Source organism: Gavia stellata, chromosome 12 (assembly GCF_030936135.1).
Source record: "Gavia stellata isolate bGavSte3 chromosome 12, bGavSte3.hap2, whole genome shotgun sequence".
Classification (NCBI taxonomy): Eukaryota; Metazoa; Chordata; class Aves; order Gaviiformes; family Gaviidae; genus Gavia; species Gavia stellata.
This window is the reverse complement of record NC_082605.1, coordinates 12,391,270-12,410,007: the sequence shown is the minus strand read 5'-3', so window position 1 is coordinate 12,410,007 and position 18,738 is coordinate 12,391,270. Positions and strand designations below refer to the sequence as shown.

At 39.1% G+C, this 18,738-nt stretch overlaps 1 protein-coding gene across 1 annotated transcript; it reads right to left on the bottom strand.

Annotated features, from left to right (window-relative positions):
- Positions 1-442: 442 nt before the first annotated feature.
- RUVBL1 (RuvB like AAA ATPase 1) lies at positions 443-17,783 on the bottom strand. The gene is made up of 11 exons (XM_059823201.1): positions 17,643-17,783; positions 16,860-16,946; positions 16,088-16,220; positions 11,955-12,106; positions 10,557-10,646; positions 9,561-9,710; positions 8,126-8,189; positions 6,717-6,915; positions 4,595-4,697; positions 1,340-1,431; positions 443-1,027 (listed from the first exon to the last, which is right to left on the bottom strand). Exons 1-11 carry the CDS (start codon positions 17,781-17,783, stop codon positions 868-870), a joined length of 1,371 nt encoding a protein of 456 aa, XP_059679184.1. The 3' UTR covers positions 443-867.
- Positions 17,784-18,738: the final 955 nt, after the last annotated feature.

The window sequence follows — 18,738 nt, the reverse complement described above, 5'->3', positions numbered from 1 at the left end:
TATTGTTCTGCTAACTTCCATTTTTATGTATGAATATTCATACATTTTTAGTTCACAATTTTTTTCTGATCCTGGGCGATCAAGAAAGTGGGGACAGAACATAGTGAAAAAATAGCTAGCCATGATGGAAAGCAATTTTTAATTTAATCTGCTTTAAGAAAACACAAAGAAATTATAAGTTACTCTGGAAGAAAAGCTTTAAATAGGGCCAAGAAAATGCATTCTCCAAAGTAGTCTTCAGAAAATAAAAAACAAGACCTACAAAAGAGTAAACACTTTAAAAACGTCCCATTACTATTTCTTTCCTTTGCTATAGATATATTTTTGTGTTCTCAATCCATTTTTTTTACTCATATTTGGCTTTGTTAATTCCAACTTATTTTGACTGTTTCTTTAGGCAGGTCAACACCCAGGGCAAACAGACGCAAGCTTCCAATATTCTTGAAATATTTTATTATAAAGCACTTCAGACAAACTTTGATTCAGGAAAAAAAAGTTCTCATCTGTAAAAGGAAACTATTTTAAAACACCATTCATAAAGAAAATAGACTGTTCTTAAGCATCAACTTCAGTTAGAGCTCTTCTGTAATGAAATCTAAAGACAAATCTGATGGGTCAAGAGCTATTCATTTCATATATATACTCATAAAAGGGAGACTAAGATGTTATACAGACATCATGGAGCATCTTATTGTTGATAATGAAATAGGAACACTTGATAGTTAATTCTGGCCTGACAAAGCAGTCCAACATTTAAATATTTTTCAGTCCCAAAAGAGACAAACCATTAACATTTCTCATTCAATAATTAAGCCAGCCCTGGGTAAGGGGTAAAGCCACTTCAAAGCATCTAACACGGTAAGCTCTTCATTTCATGTACTTCTCCTGTTGATCAGCCAAGATTTTTGCTGAGGATTTGGCATCATAGAAAAGTTCATTTATTTCTTCGATATGCTCTTTCTCAATGCTGTCTTTCCCATTAATCTTGGCAAGCAGGTTAGCTGGGGTCAGTAACTGCACAGCATACCTGTGACCAAACAGAGATGGATAAATAATTACAATTCCAGTGCATCCCAGTGAACCAAATATATCTAGGGGTGGGAGATTTGTTAGGAAACACACATCTCTACCAGCAGTATAAAAAGTCTGCAAGACCCTGCAGCACGTACATTCCTTAAAGGAGGAAAGAGGAGGATTACCACTCTTTTTTGATGTTAGCACTATGCTCTTCATAGAGCACATTATTGTACGGGAGAGGGTTGTCTCACTTCCACGAGTGAGTTATCCTACAGTGTTTTTAGACCCAGTCATACTTAAAAGCCAACTGCGCTCAACTTACCTTAAGGTTGTCTTGGTACCAATTTCCCCTAAATGGTTTAGAGCTTCTTCACTAATATTAATTCCTTCTGTCTGAGCACGAAGTTTTATGATCTGTTGGGATGAATGAGTAAGTGAGGTACCAGCCCAAACAATTAGCATGCTATACTACTTAGCTTAGTATCTGGAAACTCTGCCAGCTTGAAGATGAGACAAGCTGTAAAACGAGATGGTGTGGAGAGTTATCCTAGTGTAATTTACCACTAAACTAGAATTTGTAGAATTCTAAGTCTTTGAATAGGCAAATATAATGTTGAAAAACTGATTACCACAAAAGGCAGGTAAAGTAACACGTCTGGACTACTAACCTTTCATGATAATTCTGCACAGTTAGCAAAGTATATGTACTAATAAGGAACAGAATACGAGAACTTACTTATGCAAGGAAATGGAAAAAGTATGCAGGAAGTAAGTGACAGCTGGAGTCTTGTGGAAAGCTACACCAGTTAGTTTCTAAATTTTGCAGTGTATCATTGACGCTATACAGCAAAGCCCTCCAAAAAGCCCTACAGAAAGCTACGCCCTTTCCTTAGCAGCTCACAACACACCTTTTATTCAATTGACAAGAAGATAGAAAGTAACTTTTTGATTTATTTTACTATGATTCACCTATTCCTGCAAGAAGAAAAAAAATCACTAAGAAGAATCTAATCTTTCAAGAACAGTCTCAGGCTTGTACCAGTTTGAAGATCTTTACAAAGTTAGAGAGCAAGATATCACCAATAAGCCTGAGCATATAAAGCTGTAACAAAAGTGGCACAAGTCTCTCGGTAGTCCGTATTACCAGCTGAGTGATAAGGGGCAGACTGGATAATGATGTTGTGTTGTAGTGCTGAGATAACTCTGGAACTGCAAGCCTCATATAATACAGGTATTTTTCACTTTGGCAGCTTTGTAAACAAGATATCAAGAAGCACTCGTTTAAATTAAAGCCATAAAAATGCGCTAGAGGAGTCAGGGTAGGGAACAGAGTAAAAGAGAGGGGCTTGAAATGGCAGGAAGTTGTGCTAAGATATTAATACTGAATATTGGCAATGCTGCTGCAAATTGCAATTTCAAATTGAAGATTTTTTTCTATCTTTTAGATCACTCAAACATCACTTTCCATTCATTCAAATACAGCTACTTTACTCTTCCTGTTCTAGAAAAAAGATATCTTGAATGCTGTATCTTTAACAACTTTTAAAAATAACTTTTTCTAGCCACTTGGTAGAACCTTACTGAAGGATCAGGGCCCAACCCAGTAAATATATATATTAATAAGTTGCTACGAAATATGAAAGTAAGTGTTTATCAGGTAAAATACATTAGGAACAAAAAGTCCCAGTTATAACCTCTACTATCTAAAAGCAGGCACATATGCAAAAAAGTTTGATTCCAACAATACCTGACTAGAATATGCATAAAAGTGAATGTTCTCCCTGTTCTGGTTGCACTAAGGTAACTGTAGGTCTTGCTCTCAGAGCAGAGCTACACAATGGGATTTCTACTTTATCAACACAAAGAGAAATATTTTGAACTGGTTATGAACAAACTTTCAGTAGATAAACGGATAATTCTTGTGCTGATAAACAAATCAATTGTGAAAGGCCAAGGCAAAGAGTCTCACACAGAAATATCAGCAGTGAAAACTCCTTCCTAGCATGAAAGAAAAATGGGAGGAAAAATAGAGAAATAAATTTATGGATGTCTTATTTTTAAACCCCCTCAACTGTATTTATTTAGAAACCAAAGTTAAATGTAATAGCTCCTCCTCTTCTCCCAAGAGAAGCAGTCATTCAAAAGCCTTAATTTAAGGGAAGATGAGATTATCTGACTATGGGAACATGATTTATGGGACACAAAGTCTGGACTCTATTTTTAGCTTTAGGAAATGCTACTGTAAACACTTCCTTTCCCTCACCCCTGGGAAGAGTGGAAATCACAGCACTTACCCAGCTCTTCTGAAAATCAACAGTTCAGAAATGAGCTCCTTAACAGTGTATTATCTGCACCATAATACAGCACACTAGGCAGGTATTATATATAGCAACCTTAACAAAAAGTAACTCAGAGGACATACTCCTACTACCCTAACTACACAAAATTCACATACAGTATAGGGAAGTCCAGACAACAGTCTTTAACATCTCCAGACTGAGTAAAAGTCATGCTTTAAAATTTGTTTTGTGTACAGACAAAACGTAATAGTATTATTAAATCACTGGGCTGCTTCTACTGCAATCTATACCATAATGCTTTAACGTGTCCTTTTAAGTACAAAAAAATCATCCTGAGAATGGCTCGCAACAGGCGTATGTGAAAAGCTCCTCAAACCAAGTGAAATGAAGCTTTGCCTCTACGTTTATATTCGATAAATGCCTCAGCTTCACCTTGGCACTTATCCAGCAGCAAGAGACTATTATCTAGTGACAACCTCTCCTCCATTGACACTATCTCTTAAATAATACAAAGAATTGACATGATAAGCCGTAATGTCTTCTGCATTGTGTCACTTCACAGCATTGAGACACTAATGAGGGGGATCTTTGACACGACGCATCATAATGGCACCCAAGCATTATAATCGATACAAAATACATTGTGATGGCCCCACAGGAAAAGTTTCAGGCATTCAGAAACATATCTCTGCAATACTTACTGTGCTTACATTTCCAAACTTGTCTAGGAGCATGAAAATCCTCCCAGTTTCAAGAGACAGTCCTAGTAGGTTAAAGCTATAGTACAGGGCATAGAGGCAAAAAATGCAGTGCATAAAATTGCATTCCTCAATCCCTCTCATCTCTTACGCGGAGGAACAGCCTGAGGTCTGGGACCAAAATGTGACACTTCATCTCATACCAACTGAAAAAGCACTACCTGCTGGAACCTGCAAACTCTATAGAAAGCACATCTGTGCAAGAGATAAGGTCAGCTAACAATTCATGCTATTTCATGCAAGTGAGATGTCACTTTCAGCTCTAGATATGCTTACCAATACAACTCATCAGTGGGTGGAAATCAGACAGAGAAATTGCATGCACAGTTTTAACCAGTTTACTGTACATCGTTACTGAATCAGCATGCATTTAGGAAGTGGTAAGCTTTCTGGCACAAACCCTGGTGACCACAAAGTGTCAAACAGCTCTATAGTAACAGAATATACAGAGACATAGCCATCCTGATAGACTAGAACTCCAGGGACTTTTTTTAATTTCTCTTAAAATGCTGTGCATACCTGCTTCATTTCTTGGGGTGTATACAGCATTGTTCGGATAATCATCACTCTATCCAGCAGGTCCAGTGGTATTCCATGAGGAGACACTACATCCTCTGTGCCTCTAAAGGAGAAACCAAACAGGAAGAGATCAGATACTATTCTGAGTTCAGAACATTGATTTTACTAAGATCAGTTGTAAGTGTCTACACATCTACTAGTTTACAATTCTTGTGTCTTCCCATAGAGATGCACTGCCCAGAGAGAGACAGGGAACATTCTAGTCTGAAGTTCATACTGGACAGCCCAAGGGAAACAAATACTATTTCTGGAGCTCTTAAACATGCCACTCAAAAATACTTAGAGGTGGTGCTTTCCTTCCATGTTTCCCTGCATTGTATCTTACAATACAGTCTTAGCTAATGTTCCAAAGTATCTTCCAGCAAGAAACAAATCATTCTTACTAAGCTGTTTAGCAGTATCAGTAGAAATTATATACACTGTCATCCATTTGAAGAACATCCCCTCTTGCTGAATAAGCCATTACTCTGTTCAATCCCTTCCCCAGTCCTTCCAGTGAATACTGCAGTGGTTTACATTCCATGCTTGCAGTCCAGCAAATTGAGAAGTGGAGGTCTGGGCGCGAAGGCTACAGCAGGATCTAGACCCCCAACCATTTTATTTGTTTGACGAACAACACCCAACAGCAAAGGCTGCAGACACATCTGCTTTTGGTTTTCCAAGACCACCACAATTTGCTGTGAAGTCAAGAGTGAAAGATATCCAGATTTCATGAGATCTACAGATTGCAGGTAAAAACAGTAAAGTGCTGGTAGAGAACTACATTTCTAAGTTCACTGCTAGTATTCAGGCACTGCAGCTTTGGCCATGGTCCTCCCTGGGAAACTAATCAAAATGCCCTGCAATCATCTGCTGTACTCTTGAGTAGATGGTGTTCTCTCCTCTGAAGTGATTCCTTCTCTTATGAGGTTACAGAATCAACTATACTATACCATTAGTTTTTCCCCAACCCCTTTTAAGAGCCATCAGCAGGCAAATCGGAGCATCACTAACTACCTGAGATAGTAGTATACAGTTAAGAGCTTGCTTTTAAGGACTTAATTTAGCAATGTTAGATACAACTATTTTATGGAAATCTTCCTTTCTTACATCAGTTTTTTCATAACAAGATCTACAGTGAATCCATGCTGACAGACTTCTATGTGCTTTACTTTTACAAGACAGCGTTTTTATGCCTTTGCAAAGAGAGTGCTGCAATGTGCACCTTAAACATTTTTGAAGGGCTTATCACCTTAACTTCTCAGCAATGCAACCAGAGAAAGATTACTACCAGATGAGCCACTAAGAGGGAAAGGAATAGCTGGTTCCACAGCTCAATTAAATCAATTTAAAGAGTAGCAATCATTGCTAATGACAGCTTGTTTAGACATAGTTAGACCTAGACCACAAATTAGCATTAGAACTTAAGGAATACTCTGAAAGAAGAGAGGACTTTTACTGAACATGCAAAGAATGCATTGAATGGGTGTAAAATATTGAAGTGGAAGCACGAACTAGAGAGGAGATGAAGAACAAGCTAGTTGGCAAGACCAAAGAATCACAAAAAGCCAGACCAACATAGTAGGAAATAACAAAGGGTAGGGAGAGGCAAAACTGTGACATGCTTTAACAGTAAGCACAGGAAGCTTAAGTCTGATGCAATGAGGATAGCAAATAGCAAAATGATTCAGGAGAAGCAGGAAACTATGATTTGTAGCCCTGGTGCTTTTGATGTCCCTAACGTCCAAGCAACAGATGTGTTGAGGTATCCAATGAGAAAGGTAATTGTTACAGATCACCCAGGAAATAAGACAATTCAGAAGCTGTTAGAGAAAGAGGGATGTCAGTGGAAATAAAAGGAGGAATTCCATTCTGCTTTAACTCAGTCAGCCTGGCATTAAATGCCTATCCCATCATGAAGCTCACAAGCAGTTCCTGAGCACTGGTATAGCTTGTAACCCAGGGATTATCACAGATGTCAGTATCAGAGACAAAAGCCTTCAAAGATTGTAACTGCTGATACAGCTAATTCCAAGGTTTACAGACCAATGCAAACTGGAAAATTCAACTTTCGACATCATACCTGATAACGCAGTTTCCTCGATTGGAAGCAAAGATGACAATGGGGGAAATAGAAGATTCCAGTGCTCGGTGCAGGTATGTGAAACATTCAATATCCAGCATGTGAACTTCATCTACAAAGAGTACACCTGGGACTAGCTCTGCGATGCCTTGATCTATGTATTTATTTACCACCTTATTTATCTCTCCTCGAAGTTTGTCTGAGAACAAAAACAAACTGTTAGTTGTTCTGCTAGTGAAATATAGGTCTATATGAAAGACTGAAAGCAAGTAAAATTCTCCTTGAATTTTCTTCATGGTTTGATATCTTACCGCCACAGGGAAAAATCTCTGTCACACTAGAATTCTGTAGCATTCACTACTGTATTGGGGAGACATCTGTGCAACACAGTATTTCTAAACTGAACTTCTAGCGCATAACTGGGGTAGTCTGTCCCCTCACGTGGCTTGTGAAAAACTATGATTTTTGTGGGTTTGGGGAGTTTGGCAGGGGGGAAGTCAGTCAAACTTCAGTTTAAAACATGAAACTTAAAAGTTTCCAAGCATGGCTGAAAAGAACATCACTGAAAGAATAAAATATTGCTACTGTATTTCAGTAAAAAAGTTGTGTTTAACAACAACAAAAAAATAGGACTATATAAATTTCTGTGAACATATGGATCTCAAAGCTATGCAAGATGTTACATCGATAAATTTGACATTAGAATAAGCAAAGTGACCTCTGGAACAAATGAAATACTTCAAAAGACCGCCATTCAAGTTAGGTATTGGAACAGGCTTTGATCTAGATTTAGATAGTCACTTACTGAAACATCATTTCTTTCAAAGCAAAAAGGAGAATAGATCTTTCTGTAGATTTTTTTTTTTTCTCTCCAATGATCTGTAGGTAGGAAGAGCAGCAGTGCACTTAGAGCATCAAGTCAATAGACAGCTGCTACAGAGGTGTCTAAACCAAACCAAGGCTAAGAGCCTTTAGAAGTCCTTTTTCTACTCCACAGAAATTCAGTATGGTTGCTTCACATAAGCATGCATCCTAACAATGTTTTTTAGATTTTGTTGTTGTTCAGTTTGGCTCTTTGTCAAAAGTGTGAACCTCACACTCTCTTGTAGGAGTGTTTTGAGAAAGGGGGAGGGCACTAGCTTTCTAACCTCTTTCTCCCCAGAAAGATAGGTGTAGAGTACAGTATATATTTTATCATTCTATGCATGAACCAATAATATGTTGTACTGTTTCCAGCCATTGCAGTTCTAGCAGCTGTATCACTGCTTTTTGAAATCTGAATATTTATGAATAAATATTACATAGGCATTCATTTAGAGATGATGTATGAATAACCCTATTTGTAATCCTTTTCTAACTAGCAAACATATAGGTTATATTACTCTAAAAATACCATGCAGGACTCATACCAGTAATCTCAGTTTTCTTAGGCTTCATCAATTGTCCCATCATAGAAAGGATGTCTTGCCCACCCTAGGAAAAGAAAGTTACAGATCAGCTATGAGGTCTTGGAGTGAACACATACCATGAGAATTTTATAAATCAGGAATTGGTTAAAGAAGTTTTTTCTTGCAGTTAACATGATACTTTATTTGGTTAAAAATTTGTCAAAGGTTAGGTCACTTCACTGCAGCAGTATTCTAAACATAATCATTTTGCTACCTCCTCATCCTTTCTTTAGCCTCGTTCATTTGGAGAACATAAAAACCCAAAATGAGATATCCTCTTTTAAAAAAAAAACTGTCACAGACAGACTCTTAAGGACTAAAATTGTCAGGGAACACAGAGACTTGGATTGCCTGCGTGCACAGTAGGTGTTCAACCTGTAAACACAGAAACAATTATGCTGAGTTTTAAGAGTTTTGAACACCTTGATTTTTATCACGTAAATGATTTTGTTGGAAAAAGTTTAATTTGAAATGGAGTAGGTTAAAGGCTTGTAGTATCATACTGTAGTGATGCCAGCCTTTAAACAAAGACACTGCATTGTTAGTGGCTTTTGTTTATGACATAGAAGGAATTCCCTCAATACTGGGTTTATGTTAAGATACAGCAAGGAGTAATTCTCCTATTTTCAATTTTTTGCTGCAATATGTTCAGAGCTCTACTGAAAGTCACAAGGAAATTTAACAAGAGGTTATGAAACATTTCTGAAGGAAGCAGGGTCATCAACAGAATCTGCAGCAGTCAAAAATACTTAGTGACCTTTTATCATAGTGCTTGCAGTTTCCATTTCAGGGCCACAAAACCATAAACACAGAGCAGAATAAATTAATCTGTATTCAGAACTTTCAATAACTAAAATGATGCAGATCTGGCTGCTGTTACCTCACATCTGTAGGCAACATTCCTTTTGGAGAAAAAGTAATAATCTCTTTTCCTGGTCAAGAAGAGCAGCCCACACTGCTCTTTTTCTGCAGGCGATGGGGCACAGTGGTGGAGGGAAGGGGAGAGCTAGGTCTAGATTTTTCATTAATTGTGAAGGTAGCAGATCCCAAATATCCATGTGGGAGCTCTGCTATGGCGATAAGGCTGTTCTCTGTAGTGTTAGAAAACGTACTCAGATAACTAGTCCATAACCAGGTGTATGAATCCTAACCTAGCAACTGCCTCTTTAACCTATATGGCAGGGCCACTGAGATAGACAACTGCAGCATGACTTCCCTCCAGAGAGAAGAGGTAGACTGGCCTTCATGGTGTAACACCTATTGCTTTTCCTATAGTGGAATCTTTGAGGGTCATTTAGGACAGCTCAACTTTCTACATCTCCTTGATTATTCTAGTAACCATCACATGTACGTCAAATAATTCTTCTGTAAAGACTTCTACTGTGGAGTCAGATACCTGAGGCCGAGCATTGGCCACATCCAAGTCATGCAGGGTGACATCCTGAATAATTTCCTTTTTCTTGTGCACATCACCCTTTGGCAAGGGAACATACTCTTCAGCTTCAAGGTCAAATTCCGTAGCATAGATATCACACCTGCCTTGCCTCTGAGAAAAAGAAAGAGGAGAAACCCAGGTATAGAATTAGTTTCAGTGCCAAAACCTGAGTGACGTGAACTTGATAAAGATAAAGGGCTTGGTTCACAATTCCAGTCCTGACAAGCTTCAGATGACAATTCAGACATCCCATTCCCTGCTTAGCAACAGGCATACCCTATCTACTGATCAAAGCTCAAAAACTCTGTTGAAAAACACCTGATATTTTCAGTGGTAAGAATATTCCACTCCTTTCTCCCCTTCTTTTAACCGTATGCAATTCTTGCTAAAGGACAAATCCAGCAGATTAACTAGAGATTGGGACAACTGTTCAAGACTCCTTTGTAGGTGGGTGATTTATTATACGATACAAAATATTATACTCATCCATTAAACAGCAAGTATCGCTGTACACTACTTTTTAAATCAGATATGAAAAGAATGCTAACTAATGCAGTATTCCCTTCTACATGTATATATCTTGTGGAGAAAATACCAGAGCGATAAAAGAAAGATTAAATACACTGCACACGTCAGCCTGAAAATCACTAAAGTTGCTTGGTTTTTTCCCCCTTCCCTGAAAGATGTCTTGATCTTACAGAAAAGAAACCTCATCCAGACAGCATCAGTGATAGCTTCCTTGCCAGATGACCTTAATTGTGAACCAGATGACCATGTTCTTTCAGGGCAAGAGAGAATTTTCTCTCCAGATAAGGAAAACACTGTGCTCTTTTTAAAACTTCCATGTAACCATTTCATGTCAGTTAAGGTTAATAAATCAGAGAGTCTTCTGACAAAGGCAGAGAAAGGTCTGCAAGAATACATACACCTGCATAAAAGTACAGAACTTTTCTTTACCTTGACGGCTCCACTGTTTGCTTCAATATAAATAACGTCACCAGTTTCCACTCGCTCCTTCTGCAAACTTTCAAATATGCTTGGGTCCAGCTGGAGACAAGCAAACATCACAGTTGGTCAAAACGGTTCCATATTGTTATGGTAATCAAGGAAGAGAGATTTAGTCTAAAGCTCACTCCCACCAGACAAAATTAAACTGCAACTCCCTCCAGCAATCCCTCTAGGAATTTATAAAGCTGTAACACTTGGAGTAGTGATAGAGAATAAATCTGAAAGAAGATGCACAGAACTTATTTTCTTACAAAAAAAATGTGCTATCTGAAGGAAGTGATGGTAAGTGCCAGGAACATGATAATGGTACCACTTACTATCACAAAGTATGCCTTTGTGTAATGTGACAATATACTTCTTACGAGGATGCAGCACTTCTCTTGCTTTGTAACAAAACTTTTATAAAAAAATCTGGCTATAGCACTGGATTATGCTACTTGCTTTCCTGAATCTGTATCCTCTGTGGAGCTGTGTGAGGGAGAGTGAATGTGGAATACATTAGATGCTTTTGTTTCTCTCAGTACATGTTTATTCACTTTTGTTCTGCATTTTGTTGTTTTCAGAGTGAACAAATGGAAGACGGTACTTAACAACAGAGACAGCTTTCAGTTCTCTCGTACTCTAACTGACAGGCAAATTGAACAACATTGACAGAGACTTGTACAAGACAACAAAGGGAAAGTGGGTCTGAGCTGGCACCACACCAGCTCAATTTCCAGTTCAAATCAAATATTCACTAGAACATACCTCCCCACGTAGAAAGAAGGGATGTGTCAGAAAGAAAAATTTACACTGAAGCAGGCAAGATTTCCCAAAATTATCCTCAAAAATTCAGTTGAGAATCAGGAAAACAAAACCAAACAAGACCTTTCTCATATGTTTGTTATCACGAACATGAATTTATAGCCACGGTCAGTGTGAGCGTATCACAGACTGAGGCAGAGCATAGTTCAGATTCCCAACTCAGCCCATTTTTCTGTGGTATTAGTAATGCTGCAAAACTGCATGAGGATCTCTTCCTGCTTAAACTCTCCTTTAACTCGTTGAAGACATACAAGTGTCTGCTGCCAAACAGAAAAATAACAGGGGCTGCTGACTGAGTGATGGGTTTATCCCCAATTTCAGTTAGTAGAAGACAAGACTAACATCTAAATATTCTACACAAAGCAGATAAACATACATGCTCAGGAGTAGGATAAAGTTGTCTAGCAAAAGAAAATAGCCTCCTGGCATCCCCCCTCTACAGAGATAGGGATCAAAAGCTTGAAATGGACATAAGAAGTGCTAAAAATAGAAGATGCAGACCTGAAATACTTAAGGACATTTTTGAGACTCTACCATACATACCTTCAACTGTTTGGTTCCCTTTGCAGTTTTGAGTCCTATAATTACGTGGCTGATGGTTTTGCCATACCCCCCCATAGGATTTTCAGTCTCACATGGAGTTAGTTCTGTGACTTCTCCTTCATAAACCTCCTTGGTCTCTTTAATCCTCAACCCTGCAAGAAATTGTTTAGAATAGTTTCAGTACACAAATCAATGGCCATATACACTCAGGAGTCTGCTATATTACTGCCAACAGCATGTAACATATTATTAGGCTGCATTATGTTTAATGGTAATTTTTTACTTTCAAAAGTAGAAAGATCAATTATTGTTCTCTTCTTCGATATTAAGTGAGAATATTTATCCTGTGTCATCAGAGTGAAAGTTCAGCTCAAGTTCTGATCTCCAAAGCAGTTTATTAAACCCTAAGAAATTATTTTCTTTCTGTCCATTATTATTATTACTTGAAGCAAATGTCAGTATCCTCTCTCTTTTCCCAGTCTCTTCAATGCCCCCAAAGAGGGGATTTGCTTGATTTGTTTCCTTATGCTGAAGTCAGAGAAACAGTTCATCTTCTGAAACTAAAAATCAGTGACACTAATATAACTGCAAAAACCATCAGAAAAGGCCTGCAAAGTAAGGAAAAAGACAGAAGAAAAAAAGTAACTTCATAAAAAAACTTTAAATTTTAGCAACTGAGTTAAAAATAACATAAATTGATTAACAGGTATTGTGTTAGAACCTCGTAAGTTTAAGAAAAGGTTAATGTATAATTTAAAATATTTTTCAAGTTAATAGCAAAAGGTGAGCTAGATAAAATTTAGCAGAATCTGCTATAATGCAAATTTAAAACTATTTCAAAATAGCTGACAATGACATCCTTACTTCATTGGTTTTCAGACAGTTGAGCAATCATCGTAGTATCTGGGTCACAACTATTGTAATTAACTAAGTTATTTTAAATTGATGAATAATACAGAGTTGAAGAGTTTTACGGTTAGACTGTTCCAAAGAAAAACCACTATCATCACCACCACTGCTACAATTATGCAGACGTTCTAACTACATAAAGTTCAAAGAACCCACATCTGAAGAGACTCTGTAAAGTATTTTATGAGACACACATGCCATACCAAAAATAATGAATGGGCTGTAACAAGATATAAGGAAGTCATCCTGCCCAGTCTGAGGCTATTAGGACTTTATAAAACTTTCCTTGTTCCATAACTTTTCATTTTGCTTTGAAATAGATCAGACACTTCACCAGTAATCTTGAGTTGCTGATAGGGAAATATAAAGAACTGACAAATATGAGTCTGTCTCCCTCTACTGGACCCAAATTAAGACTGGGATTTGAAATGTGAGAAACAGGTTAATTGTGGATAACATGGCAATTTCTTGGTAAGAAATGTTTGCTTTCTCTTATTTAGCACGACATAAGAAGTTCTATACAGAAGTTAATTTTAGTAATTTTTTAAAATGTTTTTCAGGTATGCCAAGATATCAGACAAAAAAAATAACGAACCTTTGAGTTATAAAACTGACCTAGACAAGGCTGCATCACATATGCTACATATGCAAGGAACGTGAAGCAATACGGGAGCTGCTAGTGCTGAGAAGCGGACATTCACAGGTTTGTCTTTCCTTTTTGTTTTGTTTTTAAACTTTCAGCACAAGCTCTATTCTGCTCTGAAAAACTGGAAGCCCATTTGTGTTTGGGGTATATTTTGTATGCTACTAAAGCACAACTTCCAGTTTCATTCCATCTGATAAGAATCCAATTCACATGCTCAGAGTCTGCTCCACAACACAAACAAAGCCGAGTCAGCGAGGACAACCTAGAGATTTGCTTCAAAAGCATGCCGCTAATCTAAACTAATGTGCTCATATAGATGTGTCTATAGAAAATATTTACAGATGAACATGATCTGAACAAAGGTAATTGATGCTTTGAACTTGCTGCTGATTATAATTTGTTTTCAAATGAATCTGCATGTATCAACTATGAACTTCATTCTCAAAAGAGCTCTTCAACTTAAACAGAGACATTTCCTACTTACAAATCAGAGGCATGAGTCTAAGATGGCAGTTGTGGGCTATTTCATGTTTTGGTTCAATAGCGCTATATGGAGTTAAATAGTGCTTGTTTGATTTACTGGCAGTTACAATTTGGAGACACAGGGAACAGATATGCTATTTAAGTGGCTATTCCAGTAGTTATTTTTTACTGCAACTGAGCTCTAACATTAGCTACTGTCATCATCCCTGCCAGCTGCTAATAAGCTCTAAACAGGATTAATCTCTCTCAGCCGAAGTTTTTTTAACCTGTACAACAATTCCATCTTCTCATTTCCCACTCTGTCCTTTCATGTTTCTTAGGTGTTACAAACTCTCTACTATACCCCAAGCAGTACTTGGCCATAAGACTATGTCAAGTCTATTATTAAAAGACTCGCAACAATAAAAATTCTGTAAACTCAGAGTCATCCCAGTTTCCTTACACAGTAATGGGTCCAAACCAGTCAGACTCTATTGTTTCCAAGGAAAAAAAAAAAATGTTAACATCCCTCAACATTTTTATAAATTGAGGTGGCTAAACCCTCTGAAAGTAAAATGCACAATATGAACAATAGATGATGTGTACAGAACCTGCTAGTAAGGAATCATAACTCCCCCTGCCAAAAAAAAAAAAACAACAACAAAAAAACCCAAACCCTAAATGAATACTTTAGATACTGCTTGACATGTGAGCTGAAGCTTCTCTTGCACACAGTCACAGCTGACATTGCACCGTGCACACAAAATTATTATTTTTTTAAAAACACACCCTTGTAAATTATTAATTTACCAGGCAGGGAAGCTAAAACATAACTGAGATTTAAACATGATTGGAAAATGTTCCATTATGAGAAATGGTAGTTACTAATCCTTTAAAATATTGCGGAGATTTTTTTTTTTTTTACGCTGATAAAAATATTCAATAAAGGGTGTGTTATGAAAATGTGACATGGAATTCAACAGAAAGGAATAAAAGAAGTTCCATCTTTCATTAACACCAATACTTATTTAGAAGTATCTCTCTATTGACATTCAGGGAATGCAGTGAACTAACAATGTAGCTGGCTGTTAAACCTTAGAGAGTTAAAATACTGCTATCTCTAGAAATGACAACATGGATGGCATAAGTTTCATCTGTTGGTTCAGATTTCCAAATCTCTGACAGGGAACTTCATCACATCAAGGAAATATTGCAGACTACTCAGTCTCTGGCTTCCCTCCCCCAGGGCCTGCCAGATTCACGGGAACTAGAAGACCAGAGACTACTGAGAGTTGCTTTCTTTTAAAAGTCAATGGAATACTTCTGTTTCATTGCAGAACTGAGAGAATTCTTCACCTTACTGCCACCAAATACTTGGATGAAGTCCAAGGGGAAACATGGTACACAAACCAGGAAAATTAACTGTTAATATGTTCAGTGTTAAAATCAGTTAGGCTCTCTTCAGCCAATCCTCACGCAAACAAGGGCCACTTCTAACTGCATTTATCAGCTGTCAGCAGCGATCATATAAGAGATTTTAGATACTCATTGAGGTTGTATTGCAAGTTTAACCAATTTACATCAAGCTTGTAAAAGCACTCCAGAATTGAGGAAGACATTAACTTAAAGTATTTATTTTGTTGGCATGGAACTTTCTTTGTGCTTGCTGGAACCCTAAGTCAGGATAATAGTGCCATTTGGGAACACCGGATGAAGACTGTTTGCTTAGTAGGGTGAATCACTAAAATAAAAAAAGGAGAGACCATTTTTCTGTCTGCAAGTATTTCTGCTAATGTAAGAAACGAAAAATAATTTTTCTTTCAGCTTTATTCAGAGCCACAGGCAAAACCAGGAGATAAACCTGGAGGATGAGAGGAGAATCTGGGGAAGTAGAATAAACTATAATACAACAATTAAATTATGGTTTATAAACAGAAAACGTGACTCCACTAAGTGTGGAAGAGATTCACTAAATTAGGATCAGCACTGAAGAAAAGAACATAAAATAATCTGAAAACCACCATGACCACTGAAAAGTTTTTCCTTTAGATGACTTGGAAAAAGCAAAATAATTATCATGCAAATACTTAATTCTTCTGTTTTTTCTGAAACTTACCAATTGCGCGTCGGAAGTTTTCCATTAGAACTTCTGTTTTCTTGATCTCAGTGGAATAGACCTCACTTCCAACCATAGGACAAAAGGGAACTTTACTTCCCAGTTCCTGAGCAATAGCTAAAGCCAAAGCAGTCTTAAAAAAAAAAAAACCAAACCCCACACATTAATTTTTATGAGCATTAACAAATGATTCTATCTGCACAAAGTTAACTTTCCTCATCATATCACCTTCCATATATCAACTATCAATTTAATATTAAGACTATTATGTCTAACATGTATTTCGCACATATAACAACCCTCTTCCCCCCCAAAACAAGTTAGACACATATAAAGTGACTTTTATCAAAGACTTATAAAGCACCTTAAAGAAACAATATTTGGCATTTGAATTTGACATCTGCTATAAATGCAAAAAGCCTTAAATGGGAAAAATGGGAAAAAAAATAAACAAAGCAAAAACTATTTAGGCTTTTGATATAAAATTAACTTCTAGGACCCTCCTTCAGAGACCATATGACCTACGTGTTTGGTACCCTACAAGCGGTGGATTCACACTGATGATGCCTGAACACACCACTGGACACTGCCAATGTTGATGACATGGCAAAAATCAAAATATAAAGCAGGAAACCATGTCAATACATTTTTGAAAAAAAATCTAGTAGATGAAAACATTCTGTATCCACTACCCTAAAATGGTTTTGACAACAAATTAAAATAAAATAGATTTGGGAATACTTTATTTCACATCAAAAAAGAAAAATAATACCTTGCCAGTTCCAGGAGGTCCTGCCAACAGCACAGCTCTGCCAGCCATTTTCTTGCTTTTGATTAGTTCCACTATAACCCCACAAGCCTATAAGTTAAATAGGCATTTACACTGTTAACGCACATATTGCTATAATACCTTTTGTTCCAGTATTACTAAAAGTGTTTAGAAATACTAGGTTTTGTGAGCCCACTAATTTCAATTTCATGCACACAAAAGGGGAGGCAAGATCAGAAAAACCTACTTCCCACAATCACCTTATCTGACACAGACATTTAAAAAAAATTAAAAAACCACAGACAACAAAACACAACTTAAGAGCATAAACTCCTTTCCCCCTCGTAGAGTTGGATGCGTATGTAAAGGTTTAAAAATAAAGCAGGAAATGAATCTCTGACTTTGAACGCCCAGACTGAAACGGAAGCTCCAATCCCCACTTGCACCCAATCTCGACTTTTCGTAGGTTTCACTGCCTTTGATACCCCAATTTCCACGCCCAAACCCCGGGAGACAGTCACCTGCCCTCGCCGCCAGCTGATGCAAGAAAGTAGCGGTGTAAGGAATAGCCTCGATTACCCCCATCACTTCTCACGCAGTAGCAGAACACACGGAGGAGCCCAGGCAAAGACTTTCGCTCACTAACGGGACTTATAAAGACAGCCAGCATAGATCGGACCTGGCCCCCGAGCCGCCCGGGGCCCCTGAGGCTTCCACCTCAACTGGGGGGCAGGCTGCAGAGCCCCAGGGGAGCCTCGGCCGGGCCCTGCCGCCCCCCTCGCTCACCTCCCGCGCGTTCTCCTGCCCCACGAGCCCGGCCCCCGCCGGCTTGGCGGTGCCGCTCTCGTCCAGCCCCAGCCCCTTGACATGGCTGTGGGCGGCGATGCGCTGCGTCTTCGAAGTGCTCTTCACCTCCTCGATCTTCATCGTGGGGCAGAACCGTCCCCAACCACCCGCACTCGACACACGCGGCCCGCGCGTTACCAAGGCTCCCGGCGCGCGGCCGCCTCCGCCCGCCCCGCCGTGCCATTGGCCCTTGTGGCGCGCTCTCGATACTTATTGGACGCGGTGCATGTCTGTCACCATCAGGGGGTGCCTTTTTTTAGGGTCCGTCCACCCATTTCCGTGTGCGGTGCTTCCGGAGAGTCCGGCCGGGTGCGGACGCTGCGGAGGAGTTGGGCCGAGAGGAAGGAATCGACCGACCGGGGCTGAGCCCGGGCTGGGAGGGGGCTTTGCGGGGAGGCGAGCACTGGCCCGCCGGAGGGGAAAAGCAGCTGGTTCTTGCTGAGCAGGTTTCTTGGCCCTACACCTACATGAACGCCTTCTGCCGTCATTGAATCTGGCTGGGGCTTGGAGCCAGCGCTTCTCCCCGCGGCCGGGGCGGAGAGAGCCCGGGCAGTCTCCCGGCCCAGTGCGGCGCTGGGTGCCCCTTGCCCCGTCCCGGGCAGTCGGGCTGACAGTGGCCCAGGAACCGTGAGCAATGCTTTCTGAAAATCTCTGCTGCCTTTAGCTTACAAAAGTAGGTTGAGGCTTTTGAAGGGTGTTCTCTAGATCTTTGTCAAAGAGTAAGGGGGATCTCTTACCTGCTCTGTGTTGCTCACTAACATCTAGCTTTCTGTGTAACTGCCAATTCTCTTCCGTGTGTCCAAAGCCTTTATGTAAGCATCTGAAGCTTTAACATATGCTGTACCTACAGCATATCTTCCTCCTGAGCCTTGATCTACTGAAGTGAGGAAAAATACTCCCACCTTCTCAGCAGGTGGTTTCACGGCCTCGCAGACCTTACTCTCGTTTCCTCAGGTCTGCGATGCTACAGCTTTTAGGCTGTTACAGCTCCTTACTGTGGTTCCGCTGTAATTCTGCTGCACCATTTATGCAGTGT

Coding starts and splice junctions, on each gene's coding strand:
- RUVBL1 (XM_059823201.1), bottom strand. CDS start 17,783: ATGAAGATCGAGGAGGTGAAGAGCACTTCGAAGACGCAGCGCATCGCC. Junction 10,647..11,954: donor AGGGAACCAAACAGTTGAAG/GTATGTATGGTA, acceptor GCTTGTCTCCAG/CTGGACCCAAGCATATTTGA. Junction 1,028..1,339: donor GGTACCAAGACAACCTTAAG/GTAAGTTGAGCG, acceptor GTTTGGTCACAG/GTATGCTGTGCAGTTACTGA.